The sequence below is a fragment of the Sciurus vulgaris genome (assembly GCF_902686455.1).
Source record: "Sciurus vulgaris genome assembly, chromosome: 11".
In the NCBI taxonomy this organism is placed as follows: Eukaryota; Metazoa; Chordata; class Mammalia; order Rodentia; family Sciuridae; genus Sciurus; species Sciurus vulgaris.
The window spans coordinates 130289129-130312814 of record NC_136472.1 but is presented as its reverse complement, the minus strand read 5'-3'; the positions used below and the strand labels follow the sequence as shown (position 1 = coordinate 130312814).

The following is a 23686-nucleotide window of genomic DNA, read 5'->3' as shown; positions in this document are numbered from 1 at the left end:
AACATAACATGGTGAAGTTTCCATGGAAAACAGTATGGCAGTTACTCAAAAAATAAACAGAGGAGCTAGGAGTCTATACTCTAGCAAGCATGAAGCCCTGGGTTCAATCCCCAGTAGGGCAGAACAAAACAAAACAAAAATGAAAGAAACAGAATTGTAATTCAACCCATAAATGTCACTATTAAACGTAAACCCCAAAGAAGCGAAAGCATGTACTCAAAAACAATATTTGTACACCCACATTTAAATCAACATCATTCACAGTAGCCAAAATGTGAAAACAATCCAAATATTCATCAATGGATGAATGAATAAACAAAACAGTACATTCATACAATGGAATACTATTTAGCCTTAGAAAGGAAGGAAATTATGACACATGCTACAACATGAATGAATCTTGAGAACATTATGTTAATTGAAATAAGTCAGTCATAATACTGAATGATTCTACTTACAAAGATAGAATAAACATATTTGTAGAGACATAGTAGAATGACAGTTGGGTGTAGAGTTTCATTTGATCAAGATGAGAAAGTTCTGGAATTGGACAACGGCTCCAACGTCTTAAATGTTTGTGTTACCCCCAAATTCATATATTGAAATGCTACCCCCAATGCAATGGTATTAAAAAGTGAAACCAATTAGGTCATAAGGATGGAGCCCTCAGGAGTAGGATTAGTAATCTCATAAAAAGATCCCAGCAAGCTCCCTCACTCTCTTTCGGCCCTGTGTCTGCAACATGGAAGAGGACCCACAAAAGAACACGACAATGCTGACATCCTGATCTTAGACTGCCAGCTTCCAGAACCGTGAGAAATAAATTCCTGTTGTTTTTAAGCCATCCATTTGAGGTACTTTGTTTTAGAAACCTCAATTAAGATAGTGATGATAGTTACACAATAAGGGAAATGCAAATAGTTCCCTCTTATCTGCAGTTTTGCTTTCTGGGTTTCAGTTACCCATGACCAATTATGATATGAAAATATTAACTGAAAAATTCCATAAGTAAACAATTCAAAAGATTTAAATTGCATACAGTTTAGCATAAGTAGTGTGATACTCACACATCCCACCCTGTCCAGTGCAGGACATAAATCGGATGGTCCAGTGTACTCATAGGGTTTATGCATGCTATGTGCCTCTTTTAGTAGTCATTGCAGTTATCAAATCAACTTGTCATGGTATCACATGTTTTGTTCAAGTAACCCTGACTTTACTTAAAAATGGACACAAGTGGGCTGGGGATATGGCTCAGTTGGTAGAGTGCTTGCCTTGCAAGCACAAGGCCCTGGGTTCAATCCCCAGTACTGCAAAAAAAAAAAGGACTCAAGTACAAGATTAGTAAGTTTGGCGATTATGATCAGTTGCTATTGTGTGATTTTCCACTATACCTGATTTATAAATTACACTTTATTGTAGGTATGTATGTACAGGAAAAAATACTATATATAGGGTTTGATCCTTCCTGTGGTTTTAGGCATCATTGGGGGATCTTGAGATAAACCCCTCACTTTTATAAGAGGGAACCATTATATATTTAATGCCATTGAACTAATACATTTAAAAATGGCTAGAATGGAAAATTTTATTATATACATTTGCCACAATAAAAAAGGAATAAAACAACTGTAACCAGGGGAAAAAAAACACCTTGGTTATGTCACTTCCATGAATGCCTCTGAACTATGTTCCCAGAATGGCCTTTGCTAGTAGCCCCACCCTCCTCTACAACACAATCTATTAGCACCACCTGCTGAATCTCCTCAGTAACTCCATTTTCCTGCAAAAATCTAGGCTAATAATTTCCAAGTTTCTTCCTTCTTTCATGATTAGGGCTGCCAGATTTAGTAAATAAAAGTATACGATGCATTTTAAAATGAGACTTTTTCATATTAACAACAAGTTTTTTTAATGTAAAAACTTATATGCTATTTGGGGTATATTTCACTAGGAAAAAATTCCTTGCTTCCCTGAAATTCATATTTAATTGACATCCTGTTTTTTTAGCTGGCTGTTCCCTTTGATTTATGTGTGCTGTGAACATTCCAAATGATTAACTCAAGAGCAAATTTCTATTGATACACTAATTTCTTATTGATGTACTAATTTCTCAATGTCATTCTTCATGGTTTTACATAAGCAACTTTAATTATTCCCATTCTCCTTTTTTATTGCTTCTAATTATTACATAAAATATTAAAATATTTCCCCTCCAAGACTCATTTTAACATATTTGTTTAAATAGTAAATGTGTCCCAAGCAGTATGTTTTTGGTTAGCAGAGGGAAATACCTTGAAAAGTACTTAAAATTTTTAAATTCCAAAAAATCTGTTGTCTAGTATTCAAGGGCCTATTCATGTGTGCTCCTCTTGCAGAATTGAGCCATAGTGCTATTGGGACACTGGAAGACGGGTGTTTTCAGCTATTAAGACATCCTACTTACCCATCATGAGTCTTGACTCTGGCACTATACAGAGAAATGTGAGTCCTAACACCTGTCTGTCCATTTAGCTTTGTCTGAGACCACACTGAAACACACAGTTCTTTGAAAAGACAACTATCATGAGTTCTTCTGATTCTACATCTCAGGTAGTCAGCAAGAGTGTGTTCCTGTATTGCAAAGAACTTGGTCTTTGAACTAATCTACTACCTAGAAGAAAGACAGGCAAAAGATCAAAGAGTCTGTTTGCTTTTACCTGGAGTGGCACCACCCTGGACATTAGGTGATCAAAATAAAGGTCCACTGCCTGGGTGAAGCCCCTGTAAGTTGTTCTCAGTTTCATGCCAGAGTCCTGGAGTAGCCAGCTTAGGAAGAAAAGGGAAAGGAGTGGATCATTAGAATCTGGATCTGTGAGTTTTCCTGGGGCAAGCTGACAGTAGTAGTAGCTTCAGAGAGCTCAGGGATGATTCTGGAGACCAGGATGAGCTGAAATGCATTCCTATCTCATCACTTCACTCAGTCAGGATATTAGGAGACTATGCAGGCAGATTCAGGGGCGAGCAACAAAGTCGGCCTGCACCCTCCACTGTTTCCCTAACCAGCACAACCTAGAGGAAGGTCATTTCCAGCTTTCCAGCTACAGGCCTCTACCTATCACCACCACACAGTGAGAAAAGCTTTTCATGGGACCCAAGACCCAGGTTTCAAGCATTTCCATTATTATCCCCCAACAAAAAGATGAAGTCAAAAGGGGTAGGAATCACTGGAGCCAGAGAAGGACACACCTGCAGTCTTCCAGGGTCATCCAGGAAAATGAATCAGCATAGCCTGTGAAAGGTGACTGCCGTTTGGCTGTGTCCCTGCTAACCACAGACTCCTTTGCATAAGCCACATCAACCCTGCAGATCTTGGCCAGTGGCAGCAGCAGTAGATCCAATTTCTTTCTGTAACCTGACTGCTGTGATGACAGATTCCCCTGAGGAATGCAGCACTATGGCTTGGTTCCAAAACAGGAGTCAAAGTACTTCCCTCCCATTTGAAGTTCTGAAAAAAACATTTTTTCTAATAAAAGGCTCTGAGGCATCCCTTGTCCTGATTCCAAAGCCCTGAATAAGGTCAGAAAAGTATCAGTTAATGTTGGTTAAAAAATGGAGACAGGGATCTCCTAGTGCCTAACCTCCACATTTTCTGCCACATCAAAGAAGGTCTAGTTTATCATCTGCACTAGGGCTCCACACTCCCCTGCTGTGCCCCAAGGGACACCCTAGTGAATGGAGAAGTGCCACATAGGGGCTGTCAGGAGGTCTGAGGGCCAGAGCTTTCTGCTGCTTCTAAGTTAAGAATGCTAAACCCTATGCTCCTCCAGCTGAGCCCCAGGAAATTGTTGACCATGGCATACAGCTCTGTAGTCCACAGGGACTTGGGACTCCACTCTGGTTGTGTTCACAGCCTTGCTCAGAATGCCAACTCAGAGACGGAGAAGTGAGCCTGAGTAATAGAGAGAAGGAGACAAAGGCTGAACCCCTGAGGGAATGGCTGGCCGAGCTGGAAACTAGAGAGAAAACAAAGTGGGGCCTTGGGGCTTGTGCTGTGGGAAGAAAAGTTCCCCAGGAGACTTTGGAAAATGAGATCAGCCTTTTCCCTTGGGGCAGCACGCGGGGTCGGGGAGCCTAAGTCTAACCATCTGGTACAGTATGAGGCTAGGAACAATTATGGATATTATAACAAAGAAAATCTTTTTACTGGAAAATAATGGCAATAATGACTAGAATAAGTAATAAATGGGATCCCAGCTGATTCCTGTCCAGATTTGTAGTTCAACTACAGAATACTCTACTAGCTTCAGCAGAGGTAACACTTAGCAAGACCAGACACTAGGAAACTTGAAGACAAAACAGAAACAAAAGCTTCTCTTATACTTCACCAAAATACTGAACTTTTACAAATGATTGGTAATATCCTTAAAAAATAGAGCAGATTTGATTTTTCCATTTGTAGTGAGGGAATGTAAGGTCCAGAGCAGACAAATGATCTGCTTGGGTTTTAACTTCACAGTTAGGCCCAGAAGAATGAAAAGCTCCAGAATGTCCAATCATCTTGCTGCTGTTTGCCACATAACATGATCCAATTTTACAAAGTCAATAACTGCAACGTCATTCAAAATGACCCCTTGTGGATGCTACTTATCCTGAAAAGAATATTCAGCACAGAATAGAAACTATACTTTAAAAACAAAATGAAATCATATCTATGAGTATTTTGCATCAGCACAGAGATAGCTCAAGTCACATTGGCCTCTCACAGTCAGGCTTACCTGGGCAAGCCTCCGAGGTCAATCTCACTGCAGATGTAGGGGCCCGGACGCAAAATCACCCACAGCCCAATCTCTGCAGCCATCAGGACAAAGGCCCTGGGAAGATAAACAAAGTCATGACAGTGCAGAAGGGAGGCTGCATGAAGAGGGAGTCCTCACTCCGGACAGTGTGTCAGAGTTATCTTCATTCTTGTTCCCTTTCTTCTCTTACCCAGGAAGTGGTTAAGGGGTGAGAAGGGGTCAGCCCAGCCCAGCAGAGGAAGGAAATCCCTACACCATGTCAGAGGCCAGTGGCCTGGGAACTACATTTGTGCTGGCTCCCAGCATCAGGATCAGCTCTGCCCCACTGGGAACATAAGGATAAAGGCATCAAGGTGCAGGGACTCTAACCCAGCAACACCCCTGTGAACTCAAAGAGCAGCCCTGACCCCAGTTAGGTGGCTGGACCCCACTTAGAGTCATCACCAAGGATCTTGGCCCCTCTGGGCTACAATGGAGAGGAGGGTTGAAGGCTGCAGCCCAGTCCCCCCAGGTAACAGGTCTGCTGAGTCACAATTGGGTCCTGGGTACAGAGCCGCTCATAACATCCTAAGAACAAGATTCCAGACCTTGGTTCCTCTTTAGTTCTCAAAGCACAGCCCAGATAACACTAGGGTTCCCAGTCTAAGGGGCCATGTCTCTGTCACCCACTCTGCGCCAGGCCACAGAAGCAGCAATACCACATACTCCAGGTCCAGATTCCCAGAGAAGTTGAATTTGCCTCTTTCTGGCTCATGAAGGTTCCATGGAACATAGCTGTAATAGAAAAGATAATTATAGAAAAGAGTTTGTCAATCATTCCACTTCACCTCCTAGATTACCTTTCTTGTCCTAAAAGAAGATATGCTTCTTTTATAATGGTTGAAGATATGCTTCTTAATGGATTCAGGACCAGAACCAAGAACTAATTGAACAGATCTGGGGACAGAAGAAAATCCAAGGCAAGCCCCAGGGGACCGACACTGCATCTCCTTAGGAGAAGAAAGAGTTCAACAAGATTTAGGTAAAGCATGAGACATGCAGAGTAAAAGGTCAGGTTCAATGAGCACAGGTCAGCTTCCCATCCCCACCCCTTGTCAGTAAGAAAGAAAGAAGTTCATTGGAAAAAGAGATAAAAGTAGGGCAGGAAGAAACATCACTTATTAGTCCTATTTAACTGAAGCATCCATGTTCCCAAAACTTGCCACAAAATGGGGCTTCTAATGGGAAGATAAGGACACTCCATAAGCTGTTAAAGGAGGCCAACTCAAGAGATGGGAGGTAGGAATCACGTATGATAATAGTTATGAAAGCCACTCTCCTCCTTGACCTATATCCCATCACTGGCCTAGCAGAACCCTCTCCCATTGCAAAAAATGTTCACAGGCAAAGGAAAGAGAGGCTTTGTGGCTTCCTATTCATTCTCAAGAGTTTCATGTTGCAGCAAATGTAGATTGTCCTGCTCTGGTAAAGCAAAATGCTTACCCTGCAGTATTCCCATAATCTTCTGGAGTTCTGAGAAGCTATTCACATTTCTTTCAACAATGCTGTCACATCTCAGAACACTCCTACAACTCTTAGGAATTATCTTCAAAGCCAGTTCATAAACCATCCAAGAAAATCCATCTTTTTTATTTACAAAAACATATTTTTCCCTGAAAATGGAACAATTCAGCCTGATCAACTCACTTTATTTATAGACATACATTCAAGTATCTGTTGGAAGTTTGGGGAAAAAATCCATGAAAAGATGAAGATTATTCACAAATGAAGTATTTTTAAAATGATTTTCACATTCAGCATTGTATTACATGCCTGCCATGTGTCAATCATCACACTCCATACACAAATGGCAGCCATCAGGATCATTCCTAAAGAAGAATGTTGGAAATTGCTTCTCAGATAGCTCCCCTGAAGAAGACTCTGTTCGTTTGCTGTACGAATTGAGGATAGGTAGTTTGCTTCCTTAAAAAATTATTTATTGTGTCCTTATAAGAAGAGGAAGAGACACCCAAAGTGTGTACCCACAGAGGAAAGGACATGCAAGGACACAAGAAGAAGGCTCTCTACAAGCCAAGGAGATGGCCACAGGCTAAGCCAAACATGTTAACACCTTGATCTTGGACTTCTAGCATCCAAAACTGTGAGAAAATAAATTTCAGTTGTTCAACTATCCCCTCTCCCTGTCCCCCATCAACACTCCCCACACACACAAGAAAAAAAAAGGAAAAAATAACATCCTACATATAAACTTACCTACCTTTCTCACTATATTCTTTTGTTCAACATTGCTACCTTGTCATTCTAGACTTTGTATTCATTTCACAACTTTTTGTGCCTGGAGTTCTGTAGAGATTAAGAAGAAGGGAGACTCCTTCCCTATAGACCTAAGTAGAGGGCTTGGACTGAATCCTTCTCTTAGGAATCCTTATTTGGTAACCAGGCTTGGTGGCAGGGGATGGGGCATAGCACTCACGTGGTGAGGGTATTCAAGCCACAGGCTTTCATCTTGAGCAAGCGGTCCCTCCAGTATTCCCTGGGCACACGAAAATAGTGTATGGAGCCTCCAAAGATCCAGAAGATGGAATCCTCCAGCATAAAGTGTTTGCCTTTTGCCTGCAGCCCTAACTGCCGATGTTGGAGCCATGCAGGGATCAGAGTACTCCATTCCAACCTGGAAAGAGAAAATCCTCTGATGGAGACTTAGAGCTCACTAGCAGCAGTGAGGAGGAATGCAGAGAGGCAACTGGCTTCCTTGCCTCTTTCACAGGCCCTCAGCCTCTCTCTGAAAACGGCCTGCTCCCAGGGACTCAGGCCACGCTCCCACCCTCCAACTTGGTCAAACCTTGGAAGGCGTCTTTCTTCCGCAACACTCACAGGGCTGGGCCCCACTGCAGGAGAGCAAGGTGACACTGCAGTCAGGAACAAGGCAAACACAATGTTCAACATGAAGATGTGTAGCTAGAAGGAGAGAGGACGAAGCAGGGTCATGCTACATAGGAAGGGGCTGCTCTCTAGCATCAGGGACTAGAGAGCAGTTGTAGCTCACAGGCTCCTACCACGGCCAGCTGTTCTAGGCCACCTGACTAAAGTGAAGCAGCAGCTACGAGAAACAGTCCTCTGAGCCTCCTCACAGCCACCGCCACCTGACTCGAGGTGCAGATACCTGGAAAGAGGCATCCGCGTTAAACAGCATCTATTTATCCATCAGACTTTAGGTGTTAAGTTACTTTTTGAAGATGAAGCATCAGTCAAGAAACAATCCAGTACAACACAGTCCTACCTGGAAGACTATTGGACCGTTACAGTCCATGGAAAAGCACCTCTTGGTATCTCTGGGGTTGGCCAAAAGGAGTTCTTTCAATTACTCCCAGTGACACCAAAGTTCTTAGAATTTCCCCTTTCCTCCACCTAGACTCCTAGAGACCAGGAGAGGAAGCTGGTCAGAGCACCTGAGAAGCCAGAAATGTGTGGCTGTGAATTTTAGAAAAGTAGGGGACAGAAAACAAAAGTGAGTTTTAGGTGAAAGCAAATTGTAACTAGTGTGCTTTCTCTTTTCAGTACAGTTCTTGACATATTGCTGGGCAGGGTTCCTACAGTCTGTTAGGAAAAATGGCCCTACACTTGCAATGTCATTGTTTTCAAAGATAAGGATGATACAATTTAGCAATCACTTCAGCAGGGAGCAAACTTATTCTCTGGCCAGAACTTACTCGCTTTAGTCAATTCTTAACTAAAGCACACTAAAGTATCACTGATTCTAAAGTTTGTTTACAGGCTTGAGAACCTCCCCTTCCTACCCTGTTAAGTGCAGAGAAGTCAATAAGGTTGGAGGTGGGCTCTTTTCAAACTTTACACTTTTAATATAGGCCCTGCCAAAACCAAACATCCTAAATCTATGACCTTGTGGATGACCAATCAGCTGACTTAGCCAGGTGTGGTCTGTAGATAGCAGAGTATCTTCAACTGCAGCTTGTTAGAAAAGTCCAAAATTGTGCTTTATCTGAGAACTGCTGAATCAAAATCTGCATTTGAACCAGATCCTACAGTTAAAGCTTGAAAAGTACCAATCTAACACTTTCTCCTTTGAGAAATATATATATGTATATATTACATATATGTATATATGTATATATTATATGTGTGTGTGTGTGTATGTATGTGTGTGTGTATGTGTGTGTGTGTGTATGTATGTGTGTGTGTGTATGTGTGTGTATGTGTGTGTGTGTGTGTGTATGTGTGTGTGTGTATGTGTGTGTGTGTATGTGTGTGTGTATGTGTGTGTGTGTATGTGTGTGTGTGTGTGTGTGTGTGTGTGTGTGTGTGTGTGTGTGTGTGTACACACACAGTTTCTCTCTAGCTAGAGCTTCTCCTTTGCTTCTGTGTTTATGTTCTGCCATTCTAGACTTTGTTAAAAAAAAAATTCTTCTCAAGTTCTTATCAAAAAGTAGGAAATAAACATCACATGCAAAAAAAAGCTAGCTGATACCAAATTTCAAATTCCAGAGAATTCAACTATTTTTCCCCTGGAAATTTTCTGATAGGTAACTAGTAGGTCCTCAACTCCTTTCTAAAAAACAAAAATGTATTCAGTGAGAAAATGAGGATGATAAATGTTGGGTTTCTCAAAGGAATTCACTATGAGAAAATGGATGATACAATTCACAGTGTCATGTATCAAACGAGAAAGCACCATGCAAGTGGTAATTAACACTAATCATGATCATTAATACTAATGATCATCATATTAAGAATAGCCCCATAATTTCCTAAGCAATTAACTCTGTGATAATAAAGGAAGTATCAACCGTGTGGTTATGTCTGGCTGATTTAAAGGGCAGAGTGAATTTAAAGTTAGGCTTATTACCAAGGAGCTAACCAAATCCTGAGGAAGCCCTATTTCTATTGCTTTTCCTAGTGAGTTGGAAATTCATGAAAAAAATTTCTTGGCAGAAACTGAAAAAGAGAGCATCCTTGTGCTGATATTGCAAACTAAACAACTATCACCTGACCAGGCTGGCACCAATGAAACTAAAATTGACATGTTCCCTGGCTAGCACTGCTTACCTAGATATAGGTATGTATGTTGCCTGGCTTTTGTTTCTAAAAATTGTAACCCCTCTGTAAGACCTACAGAGAAACAATCTAGCTGCTCCTCCCCAGTTCCATCAGATTGCATTAAGTTCATGTTTCCTTTTTACATCATTTGCTTATGAGTGGGTAGGTGAATTGGGCCAGCTGGAATCCAGGCAGGCTCCCTGGCTTAGCTGCCAGTAACAAAACCAAAGGCACTTGCATTCTTTGTAGCTAGAGCTTATAGTGATACTTTCTTCTGGGATTTCTGCTGCTTTAGTATCTTGGCTTCATTTTAGGGAAGCCACTTTTCAGTCCTAGAACACACCAGACACCAGATAGTAGGCTTCAGCTTCCACCCTGCAATCTGCCCTTGAGTTTTCACTCAGTCATGTTCTGTTTTTCCACCTATAAAAGGGGGTGGCCATGTTCATAGTCTAAAGCCAGGTCCCTGGAAGATTGCATGGTGTGTCAGTATTCTTGATGGAGTCATGAGACATGAAGAGCACATGAAGTTGATTGAGTTCTGCTACACCCTAGGAAGGAGAATTCTCATCAGACTGTTCCTGGTGAGAAAGCAGAGTAGATACTTCATTCTGAATCATTGAATTGAGACACGAGGACAAAAGGTACAGGGCAGGCTCTAGCAGGTAAGGTGTTCCTGGGAATGAGAAGAAGTGCTGGGTTAATGAGTTTGAATAGAAAAGGGCTGAGAAACAGGTGGACAGGTTTCCACCTCTTTCACTTTGAATGCAACCATGAATGGATTCTCAAGTTTTCAAAGCAGGTCTTGCAGGGTGGCTGCAGTAAGAAGATAGCCAGATCCAGTCAACTCCTTGGAACAATCTCCTTGAATGAGGCATGCTAATGAGGACAATCTTGAAATGCTTCTTGTCATCCCAGTGCACATCCCCAAGTCACTCATAAATCCTATAAACTTTGATCAGTACCCAGGCTAGTGATAGGACAGGGAGGCCTCACTTGAATCACGGTCATCTCCTTTTGGCATCTGTTCAGTATGCAGAATCTGATCCTGAATGAGCCAGGATCCAAACTATTAGACACAGCAAAGAAAAGTTCTGAGCAGCTAGAGTTGGATGGCTTGAGGCAGAGATCAGGGGCATGAGCAGTCTGAGGCTGGCCAAGGGCATGGCCAAGCTGGACACCTGCAGCAAGGTGTCTGCAATAACAGTCCTTCGATTCCCAGAAAGCACATCTTTGCTGATCCCAACTACTGATTATTTTGATATAAAAAGTATGCACTTGGTTATCTGAGATAATGGCTTATAAGTTCAATTTCCAGATGCTCTATGCCCCTACTTGGTCCTCCTGAAACAAATTCAACTGACACTGAGTTCAGGGCATCATATTTACATGTTAACAAAGAAAACACTCCCTTTTTCATTCATTCAAGCCAGAGACTGTGATTTTAGATGGTATGCATGTTAAACTGCCCCAAAGACATCATGACCTGTAGAAATTTCCTCACTTGAGTCTACAATGAAAATTTTTAATTTCTCTTTATCACTGTCAAGAATCTGCTTCAGTTATAGGCTCCCATGAGGTCCACTTTCCTTGGCCATCCTGTTCCTCTAAACTGTCCATTTGTCCCCAACAGATATCAACTCTGTTCTCTCTGCCCTCAGCAGTAAAGTTCAAGGATGTAAGGAAGGGAGTTTTTACCAAAATACTGCCTCTTGAATCAATCCTTGGGGCATGAAACATTGTAGCCCTAGGGAAATAGAATTCACTCCCTGTGCCTGGCCAACTTAGATGTGATCTGAGTCCAATACTTTGGGTTCTTGTTTTGCTAGGAGAAGAATCAAATACTCCAAAGGACTTGGACAATGCCAAACCCAAAGCAAGTATGTGCATTATGCAGGGACACAAGGTCCAAGGCATGAATGCAATCCCATTACCTCTGCCCTTCTCCCTGATGAGGTTCAGGGAGCCAGGACTGGCTGATACCCAGGCTCCTGCAAATCACACCAGGTGACTGACCTGACCAGAAATAATACTGTGGTTTGGAGAGCAAGATTTTCAAAATGAAGTGTGTGCTAAACCAAAACCTTGAGATCCAATATAACAAAAACGTCCATTAGTAACCTACCACATAATAACAGCAATAAGTTGCCCTAGTGTTAGCTGACACTCTACATTAGCTGTGAGAATTTTTTTTCATAGATAGATAAAATAAAATAGGTATATTAGGGCTGGGGAGATAGCTCAGTCGGTAGAGTGCTTGACTTATAAGCACAAGGCCCTGAGTTCAATCTCCAGCCCCACCAAAAAAAATATATATATATATGTGTATGTGTGTGTGTGTGTGTGTAAATTATCTCAGCCTAGAGAGAAGTGAAAATTCTATTAGAAAACTCAAAAGGACTCTACTGTCAATAATAAGCCTCACTTATTGGAATTGAGAGGCCTCACTTGAATCACGGTCATCTCCTTTAGGCATCTGTTCGGTATGCAGAGTCTGATCAGACATGAATGAGCCAGGATCCATACAATTAGACACAGCAGAGAAAAGTTCTGAGCAGCTAGAGTTGGACTAAGAATCTAAATGCAATGACCTCATGAAATAGGAAACAACACAAATGTGTTAAATATTTTTTTTAAATCTATCACATGGTACTTACTGAAAAAGATCCATAAAAGATGGGTTAGTTCTTATAAGACCCAAGGAATCCACATTGTCTTCCACACATACATTAAACAGAATTTCCTCCCCTTAGGCTGTAGGGTTGAGCTTAGCATCTCCTTTACACTAATCCAAGAGAAATGACATGTACTATTTTGTAAATGACTATGAAGATTTAAAATGAATGTTTTGGTCAACAGTTCTACTTATAGAAATGTATTGAACAGATATTTGTTGCAACTTGGTTTACTTTAGTAGCCAAAATATTACAAACAATATTAATAAATAAATAAAATATCACAATCAATATTCATCAATAAAGAACTATTTAAATAAATTATGTGTCCAATGAACAAATTGAAGTATAGATAGATAGATAGATAGATAGATAGATATCTTCTTATATAAGCATACAATACCTCCAAGAAAAAACATTTTCAGAAATAGTCTCTGGTGGGAGGGAAGGGAAAGGGTCTCTAAGGGACAAGAATGGGAGCTTCCTTTCATGAGTCCCCTTCATCCTCCGAATAGTCACCATATTTATTTATTATCTACCCATAAATAGAAATTTTAAGATAAACACAATTTGTTACTAGAAGTAAAAAATTCTATTAAGTGTCAGAGTACAGAAGAGTGAGTATACACCAACAGTCTCCAATAAACAAACACCAGTCAAAAAATATTTGCTTCCTTACCATAAGTCTCTAAACACAACCCATCCCCTTTCATCCCAGAAGAAGTCCCATACAGGAGCACTGTTTTTAAAAATGGTCTTTAATATTCAGAGAAATTGATTTAAGAGAAGTTAAAACTGAGTAGAGAGGAAGCAGTAAATATCCCCACATCAAAAGAACACTGCTTTTGCTGGAGATGGCAGGTTAGAAGGGTGGGAGGGAGCAACCAGGCTCCAGGGTCCTTTTCAGGTACTAGATGTTTTGAAAACTCTTTATCTTCAAGCTCCAGAATCTCCTGAATTCTTCTCTAGGGGAGCATTTGAGGTGGCATGATGCATTATTTCATTTGCTCCTTCCTGGTGGGGGAGAACCTTTCAGATAATTCTGCTTCTTGATATTTCTGATGCCTAGCTCTTTGCCCCCTCTTTTCTAGATATCCCCAACTCCTAAATCACAAAATCACTGATGATGTCAATGCTCCAAGAAAACTCTGGCCTCCTTCAGTCATTAGCTAGCATGGTCCTGCAAGAATCCTGGTGCCATCTTGCCAGCACAAGGTGACTCAAATATCCCACCTCTCCTGCACTATGAGATAGATACTGCACAGGTAGCTTTGCTTCACCTCCTGTGTCAAACAGGTGATTACCTGCTGAGAGAGACACTTCCCAAATGCTGAAAACTTTACCTCTAGGGATGAAAGGGACAGAATTCAAAGGTTTGAATATTCCAGGGACTCTGAGTCAGGCCTCCAGCAGAGTTGAGTCCTAGACTAGGCAAAGCTCATAAAATCAATGACCTCACGGAAGCACAGGAAGAGACACAATCTATTCACATACCTTTGGAGACAGGCTATCATTTGGATCAAAGAAAGTGACCTACATAACTAAGTTGTACACCTTTACCAAGGGGAAGGAGTTGAATGAGCTTCCCTCACCCCTATTCTTTTTTACAGGAAGTGCTTGATGTCCAGAATCCAAATAATGACAGTGCAGGAACAGTGAATGATAGGGATGAGAGGAGAAATCAACATCTTTCAGGAGCCCAGTGCTGGCTACCTACTGGAAGCTTTCCTTTCTCTGAATCTTTGCTAGCTAAAAGGTATGAGATATATAGAGTTGATTGAATTATTGTTCAGTAATTGTAATCATTGTTATTGTTCAGTAATGCTTTTATATTAAGGAAAAACCAATCTTAGTGGGAACCATACCTTGACCATATCAAGTAGGCATTCTTATGTTCACAAAAAGAATGGAAGAAAGAGGAAGGCAATTGGCTCAAAGGCCCGGTTCACAGTGATACAGCATCGTAGATCTCAAGATAATAAGCTAAGTAAAAAGAACCAAGCAACAAAAGGGTATGCATTCTGCATTACATTTCTATAAAACTCTAGAAAATGCAAACCAATATATGGTGCTTAGGGCTGGGGAGAAGGATAACAAAGGGGTACTAAGACATTTTGAGGGGTGAGGGATATTTTTACTTTCTCAATTGTTATGGTATTTTCCCAAATGGGTGAACATACATATCTCCATAATATATTTATTTATATATATGCACATATATATGTGCACATATATATACTCACATACATATAGAGATGGAGATATATACATATATCAGTTTATCAAACTATATGCTAACTACATCCACCTTGTTGCATGACAATTATACTTCAATAAAGATAGTTTTTAAGAATGACCATTGTTCAAGCTAAAAAAAAAAAAAAAAAAAAAAAAAAACAAACCTAAGGTTTAAATCCTCCTCAAGTCAATACAGTCCTCCTATTTCTTAGGTATCATGTAATTAAAAAAAACTATGATTAACCAAGAACCAAACCAAGGAAAAGTCTGTGGGGGTAAAAAAAAAAAAAAAAAGAAAAGAAATACTGCCATTAAACTCTTTTCTGCTGCCATTATCACCACTGCCATCCACATACCTGCCTTCTGGGGTCCAGGAAAAGGGAGTATCCTGACAGCTGGGCTCCACAATGCTGAGAACCAAGAAGCCAGTTTCCATGTGACCTGTATTCCACTGGCCACACCAACATTCCCCATTAACAGCTGGGAGAGGCCCCCACCTCCCACTCATTTAATGACCCAGTCAAAGCTGGGATAAGGCAGGAAGAGACAGAGACAAAGAGTCTATTCTCCTCCAGCCTCCAGGGCTAGGAGAGTAATTCGCAATCACTGATATCCAGCCCAAGTCAGACAAAAGGAATTGGGCAGGAAGTGTCTAGGAGGGTGAGACAATCAAAGAGATAAACAAGTTGAGTATTCTAAAGGATCCTAAGAGATGGTCTTGAACACAGTTCAGAGCTTCTCTGGCCTGTCTTACCTACTAAGTAAGAGGGGGTAGCAGAAACAACATGTTTCCTAAGCATCTCAAACTATTCCCCAGGCTTGAGTCACAGCTATTTATTCTCTATTGCCATTCCGAGGCCACACCATAGGCCCCAGCCTGACTTCTTCTTTCACCACCCCATGTGGGCGGGAACATGGTTAACACACCTGTGAGGTCAGGCTTCCTCACAGTCCAGTCAGCTGCCTGACACCTCTCTAGCCAGGATACAATAAATGCCCAGTCTCCTTATACCCTTTCCTGGAGGCTATTAGTATGCTGTATGACCTGTCTCAAGCCCTTTAGTGCTCTCCCTACTTGGATCTGATGCAAAGACGACTGTACTCCTGATCAACAACAGGCTATATGCACACAGCTAACCCATTCTCTCTGGAGCCCAGGACCCTTGACACATGCTGTATATAAGACACTCCTGCTGCCACTGTTCTGAGCAATTCCTCTGGGGGTTGCATCAGCCTCGGCACCTGCAGGAAAGCCTGAACATCCTTCAAAAGCCAGGGCCAATCTTCAGAGAGGATGACTGAGTGATCGCGGCCAACATGGGAAAAGTCTTGGAACAAATGGTGAAATGAAATGCCTTTTGAGTGTTCTCCGCGCCCGCGTACAGCTGTTTTCTGATTTCAAACATCATTATGATATCCCTCAGCTCAGAAAATAGTCACCAACCTCCAGTGCCAAACCATGGCACACGGAGGGTTTTGAATATGGAAAGTGGCTGGCAAGACCTGAAAGATGGCCAAGCCCATGAGCAAATACAGTTTAGAAAAATTTGGGGGTAGAGAACGCAGAAAAATTTTACACAGATGCTGGGTGAGTGATTCTATCAGTGAGTCCAAGCCACAAACACTTTCTAAATGGGAAGGGAGGGGGAGTTAGCTGGTGAACGAAGGAAAGTGGGAGAGTCACCTGTAGATATGATCCGAGGATCTAGGAGGCACAGTGGGAAACGTCCTTATGACTGTGCTGACTGAGCTAAATCTTGCTATGCTGTTGGCATCGTGGCGCTAGCCTCTGGGAACAGAGGAGACTCCCCGCAGGCTTAAATGGAAATGTGGGGAATTGGGGAAGAGTTGGAGGGTTTGGGTGGAGCAGTGGTGCAGAACATCTGAGAGGTATGTAGACTAGTTCTGCTGATGGGAACGACCACGCGGAGCAGAACCCCGCAAATTTGTGAGGGGATGAGAAGCTCAATGCACAGGCGCCTGGGGAATAAGAGGGCAGCGCCTGGTGTTGCCCAGAGACCTGAATCTTCAGGCAGAATCGGAGCGCCTAGAGGCGCAGAGGGACTCCAGGATATTGAGCTCCAAGAAACAGGAGTCAAGGCACGCTTCCATGGGAGATCGGGATTCGCGCTTTGCAGGAGGCGAGAACCCGAGGTGTAGAGGGCTGGGATGAACGCAGTTCCGCAGGTGCTGGGCGGGACTCTCTCTCACCTGCGGAGCACCAGGAAGCTCAAGATGACCAGTACCAGGAATCCCAGCGTGCGGCCAGGCTTCCGCCGGAGGATCCACGTGGTCTTTGCTCTCATGCTGCAAACCCGGAGCAGGTCCCACTCGGCCAGCACTGCGGCGCGCGGGAGCCTTGGAACTGAGGGAGCAGCCGCGCCCTGGCAGCCTGGGCAACCGGCCGCAGCCCGCGGGGCCCAGGGCTGCCTGTTGGCTGCAGTCCGCGGCCCCGCCCCGGTGCGACAGGCACGCGTGAGCGGGGCGGGGCTACGGAGGGAGGAGGCGGGACCCAGGGTGTCCCCTGCTCCCGAGAGGTTCAGGTGACGACCTCTGGGTCTCCCACCGAGCCACCGAAGGCAGTTTCAAAAGGTCTTTGCCTGCACGTGAAATGCAGGAGCGGAAATACTGGGCAAGTGTAGCCGGGTTCTGAATACCTTTGGCACTGGAATAAAGGCCCTCCCACAGCGCGGCACTAGAAAGCATGCATTTATTTTCTTATTTGTTTATTTTATTTTTTTAAGGTGCTGGGTATCAAACCCATGGCCTTGTGCTTGCAAGGCAAGCACTCTACCGACTGAGCCATCTCCCCAGCCCTAGAAAGCATGTATTAAAGGCTCCTGCCAAGAGGGACAACCAACAATTCAAACTTGGAAGAAAAAAAAAATGTTTAAGTAATAATTCATTATGTGAAAAGCCAGGACATTGTAGAATGTTTTTAATACATATTTTATGGTTTAATATGGTTCATGTTGGAATAGCTGTGAGTTGACCAGAGAGAAAAAAATATTCTAGCTTTCATTTCCATGGGTTGATTCTTACCTAACTCCTAGCACTTCATTTTTTTTTTATTTTAAATTTAAAATATTTTTAAGACTTTTTTTAATTTTAAATTTAAAATTTTTTAAAAACTTTTTTAAATTTTAATTTTTTAAGATGCTTACGTTTTAGGAAAGGACAATTATAACTATCGTGGCACAAAATCATGTTCCAAAGGACATTATGTAATATTTGGGTGAAATTTCTGCTTTCTAACAATCACAAACCAAGGCTTCCATAAACAAAATTCAGATTTTACTGGAGGAAATTCTAGGGAGGAAAATGATTTTTCAGTGCATCAAGGATTCTAAAATATCTTCCCCTGTTGGGTGTTTCAAATTCATTTCCTATATATTACATATTTTAACTTGTAAATCTGAGAAGAACAAAATGACATTTCAGTTTTTATTACAAAGACAGTTTGGTGTGAAAGGTTGTTTTTGAACATTGAGCAAATGTTTTAGTCTAGTAACAAAAGTTAAACAGAGGAAAGGCAAAAACAAACCAATAAATAAGGTGGGGGAGCTGCCAGAACTAGAGAAGATAGATTGGGCTTTGAGTACCACAGTTATGACAATAACTGTAGGGATGTAGGATCATCCCTACATGCATGTGAGGAGGACAGGAGATACCCTAAACACACTCTAAAATCAATGCCTTTTCTCCATTTTTAAAGTATGTGATTTTTGATGCTTGTTAAGACTATAATAAAAACATTTTGGTTTAATGGGGATAATAGCACATGGAGAAAATGTCCAAGATTAGCCCCTTTTACCTACAGAAAACCTTCCCAAAGATGCCCACCCCACATTCATTCCCTCATGTTACTGAGCAGTAGCAGAACCTATTAAACACTGGGATATTCTCAAGTTGTTTAAACAATACCATCATCTCTAATTTTTCTAGATATTAGTAAAATATTGTTATCATGAGCTATAGAAACCTTGAACTCAGGCTAGGGGTGCAGCTCAGGGGTAGAACACTTGTGCAAAACCCTGGGTTTGAGACCAGCAGCGTCAAAAAAAATAATAATAATAATAAGCCTGGACTTCTTAACCCACCCCTGTTCCTCTGGTTTTTATTTTTGTGAGAAACAAACAAACAAAAGTATACAACTCATTGCTTAAAAATAATCACCCCTTAGCCCTATGGAAATTCCCAAGTCCAGAACTACAGACACACCCTACACACAGTTTAAGAACAATTTTACCTAATTTAATTATAACGGAATGCTACAAAAATAGCACTAACCTAAGAAGTGTTTTGCTGTTTTGCTGAGGGACCAAGACTTTTGTTTTATAAAATATTAGTATGTTACTGCTTTAGTTTCCCCTTTCCAAAATGTCTAATGATCTTGGCTCAAAACTGACAATTAAAATAGTTAAATTTAGTTCTCTAGGGATATAGTCTACAGTATCAATTGATTGGCATGAGAGTGATATGAACAAGAGGTCTGGTAAGGTGCTTGGGTTGTAATGAATCCTCGATACACAGAAATCATAATCTTCTCAAGCTATCTTTCTTGTGTCAAGTATTAAGAAAATATAAGAAATACTTTAAAAAAAATGAAGTCCTATTGGTATTCTCAGTTCACTTTTCTAATTCATTGCTCCAACATACCAGACCCAGGGAGCACAGCACCCTCATTGAGAATCCCCACGTTCCACATAATCAATGGGAAATATAAATATACACAGAGCAGCACACAGGATAATAAAAGTTGTGGTAACACAGGATAGTAGCATGGAGTCATAAAAGAGAAAAAAACATATTAAACTAATTTCATTTACTGTTTTATTTTAGATATTTGGTAGGTAACATGTATAGATTGGTTATTCATTCATTCACATAATTGCCTTTTTAGAATACTGTGATAATGATTTAAATATAGTATATCTAAACTTAAGGAAAACACTTGACAAGGTCTCTCTTACAGACATAAAGATAAGACACAAAATTTGGTTTGTTTAATAGCTCAGTCATTTGGGCCCTTGACCAAGATGTAACACCCTTGTCCTATAAACAGATACCTCTGGTCAATTTTTCCCACCCTTCCTATTAACTCCTTTGCTCAGGGGAGCAAAGTCCAGTTATGAGATCAAGTTGTGAGGGGTCTTGAGCAAAGAAATTAAGACTATGGGGGAATTTTCTGTGAATAAATGAAGACCATTTCAAAAAGGAAGTAGAAAATCCCAGGACTCAGATTTTGGTCTTAGAAAAGGAAAAGGGAGGACAGATCTAAGTTAACAGAGGTAGACAAAGCTTCAAAGTCCAAAATATGTCTTAGTGGGACTGGAAGGGACCAGCATACATTCTGTAAGGATGGTCTGAACTACTTTCAGTAGTCCAAAAGTAACACTTTGTAGACTCAGTCTTTGAATGACCATATAATCAAAGATCCAGTTCAATGCCATCTTATTGATTAAGAAATGACCTTGTGTAATGTACCAAACACTGCCATAGGTGCTTGAGATATATTGGTAAACAAAACAAGCAAAGATCCCTTCCCTTTGAAACTTATTCTAGCCAGAGAAGAAAAACAACAAAAATTAAAAATAACGAATAAATAAACTGTAGAATACATTCAATGGTAATAAACTCCATAGCAAAAATGAAAAGTAGATAAGGGAAGGAGGATTGGGAGTGTGGTAGGAGGGGCACATAGAAGTCTCCCAGGGAAAATGCCAACTCAGCAAAGATCTGAAAGTGGTGGCATTTAGCTGTTGTCACTTGGAAGAGAGACTGCCCAAGCAGAGAGAACAGTCAGTACAAAGGAACATGAACAGGTGTTCCAGAAAACACAAGGAGGTCAGTGTGGGAGGAGAAGGGTGATGGCCAGGAGGGAGGAGATGAGATCAGAGAAATATAGGGGCCTGGTCATGCGGGACGTTTAGGAGTAGGGCTTTGACTCTGAATGAAATGGGAGTCATGGCAGGCTTTGGATATGATATAGGTATGACTTAGAAGGATCACTCCAACTGCTGATTTAAGAATTTCCAGGAGTGGGCGAGAGTGGAAAAAAGATCACTTAGGAGACAATTGCAGTAATGTATGTATGTTAGTCAGTTTCCTGATATAATGACCAAATACCTTAGATAATCAACTTATAAGACAAAAAAATTTATTTTGGCTCACAATTTTGAAAGTACCATACCATGATACTTTCTTTGAGTCTATGGAGAAGAAACATTCATGGCAGGGAGTGTGTGGCAGGACAAAACCACTCATCTCATGGCGAGAAAGTAAAACAGAATGAGGAAGGGCCACTATCCCTCAATCCCCTCTGAAGGTGTGCTTCCGATGACTTAAAGACTTCCGGCGAAGACCCAGTATTGGAAAGTTGCACCACCTCCCAATAGAACCATCCTGAGACCAAGACTTTAAACACATGGGCCCTTGGAGGACATTAAAAATACAGATTATAGCACCATGTGAGAAATGATGCTGACTCAAAGAGGAGGTGGTGAGGTAGTGTGAAGTGTTACACTCCTGGAAATATTTGGAAAGCAGAGACAAGAGGATTGTTATAATTCATGCATCGTTTGTGGGGTGAGAGAAATAAAGGTCTCAAAAGTGACTATATAATGTTGGGCCTTAAAAACCAAAATGACAATTGGAGTTGTCATTAATCGAAGTGGGGAAGGCTGTGAGGGAAAAGGGTTTGTATGGGAGTGTCAGGACTGGGTTTATGGATTTGCTAAATTTAAGATGGGTATGGGGCATTCAAGTGGGGCTATCACATAGGCTATCAAATATATAAGCCTGATGATCAGAAAAGAGTCTAGGATGGAGATATCAATTCAGGACCTCTCAGAGATTTGGTATATAAGGCAATACCCTGAATGAGATCGCCCATGAACTCAGTGTGATAGAGAGTGAGCATCAAGCCCTGGCACACCTGGTGATTAAAGAGGAGGGACTGGTGGATGGGCTGCATGGAACAGCAGTGAGAGAGAGAGAACACTCAGAAATTGGGATAACCTGAACATCAAGAGAGAAAGTTACAGGAAGGAAGAAACAACATTCGACAGTTAATTCCTCTGGAGAGCCAAGTTAAAGAAAGAATGAGAATGGACCAATGGATGTAGCATATAGTAGTGAATTGGACATTGATAGTTTTGGTGGAATAGGGGTTATGGAGTTAGGGAAGCAGAGTGGAATGGGTTTAGAAATGAAGGGTGAAGAGGAAACTAAAATGACAAATATAGATTATTCATTCAAGGATCTGTGGCCTCAAAAAGGAAACAAAGACGTGGGATGGTGGGTGGGGGTGGAAGAGGAAACTGAGCCAAGAACAGTGTTCTATTTTCATTTTTGTTTATACGGGAGGAACTATACCATGCTAGCATGCTGATAGTGATCTTGATTAGTAGAGTGAAAATAATTGAGGTAGGAGAGACTGTGGAGAACTTCTAAATAAACTTAAGGAGAAATGGAGGCAACCTGGTGATAAGCAAAGCAAAAAACTTTAGGGGAAGCACTTGGGACCATTTAGGGCATTACTGCATTTTGAATGATAGAGTAATTCAGAAATGAAAAGTACACATCATTGGAATATGTTTTTAATATCTGTATATTCACTTTCAAACAGGCATGAATTTGGGATGTGATTATAAATAAAACATGCTAATTTTTTTTGATGGAGTACTGGGGATTGAACTCAGGGGCACTCAACCACTGAGCCAGATCCCCAGTCCTACTTTGTATTTGATTTAGAGACAGGTCTCACTGAGTTGCTTAGTGCCTCACCTTTGCTGAGGCTGGCTTTGAACTTTCAATCCTCCTGCCTCAGTCTCCTGAGCTGCTGAGACTGCAGGCACCGTGCCTGGCAAAATATGCTAATTTTATTGGCAGACTATGATGATTAATGATCATTATGAAAACTGTTAATGCAATTTCCAAAACTATTATTAAAAACTTCCAAATACTTAAACACACAGAGAAATAGACTGACAGTTTATATGATTATTAGGAGAGTATGATAGTTTTATAACTTCAGGAAGACTTCTATATCCTCTTTGAACAAAACAATGCATATAAAATATTTAATGTTAAAACTATAGAATGTGTATTGTAGGCTGGGTATGGTAGTGCACGCCTATAATCCTAGCTACTCAGAAGACTAAGGCAGGGGATTGCAAGTTGGAAGCCAGCATGGGCAAGTTGCCAAGACTTTGTATCAAAATAAAAAATGAAAAGGGTTGGGTATGTAGCTCAATGGTATAGCACCCACTGCCTGCCATGCGCAAGGTCCTGGACTCAATCCCCAGTACCACACACACACATACACACACACACACACACACACACAAACACGAAAGTATAAAAGTATGTAGAAATTATATATTGTATAATCCATAAATTTTAAAATATAAATACTAATGAAAGTATATTAGTAAAGATTGTGTTATGTCAGATTTTTTATTATTTTAGAATTATTTGATGTATACTATTTGCTATTGTTTGAATAGGTAATGTCCCCGAAGTCCATATGTTAAAGACTTGCTCCCCAGGGTGAAACTATTAAGAGATGCTATTGGACCTTTAAGAGGCAGGGCCGATTGCAGTGGCACCATTTATAATCCCAGTGGCTATACAGGCTGAGGCAGGAGGATCTTGTGTTCAAAAAGCAACCCTCAGCAACAGTGAGGCACTAAAGAACTCAGTGAGACGCTGTCTCTGAATTAAAAAATACAAAAAAGGGCTGGGGATGTGGCTCAGTGGTTGAGTGCCCCTGAGGTTCAAACCCTGGTACCAAAAAAAAAAAAAAAAAAAAGAGAGAGAGAGAGAGTGAGGACCCCTGGGGAGGGTCATTGGTCTGTGGGGACATGTTCTCCAAGGGTAGTTCTCAAAAGAGCCGAGCTCTCTCTGCTTAGGTTTGTGATGTAATCATTTGTTTGC

General features: G+C 41.3%; 1 protein-coding gene across 1 annotated transcript in view; it reads right to left on the bottom strand.

Annotated features, from left to right (window-relative positions):
- LOC306638778 (beta-galactosidase-1-like protein 2) overlaps positions 1 to 17103 on the bottom strand; it is a 40320-nt gene extending 23217 nt beyond the window's left edge. The window contains 7 exon segments of the mRNA XM_079102109.1: positions 2700 to 2808; positions 4758 to 4853; positions 5484 to 5552; positions 7252 to 7449; positions 7621 to 7732; positions 7735 to 7736; positions 16958 to 17103. Coding sequence (XP_078958235.1) covers positions 2700 to 2808; positions 4758 to 4853; positions 5484 to 5552; positions 7252 to 7449; positions 7621 to 7732; positions 7735 to 7736; positions 16958 to 17052 — 681 coding nt within the window. The 5' untranslated portion in view covers positions 17053 to 17103.
- Positions 17104 to 23686: the final 6583 nt, after the last annotated feature.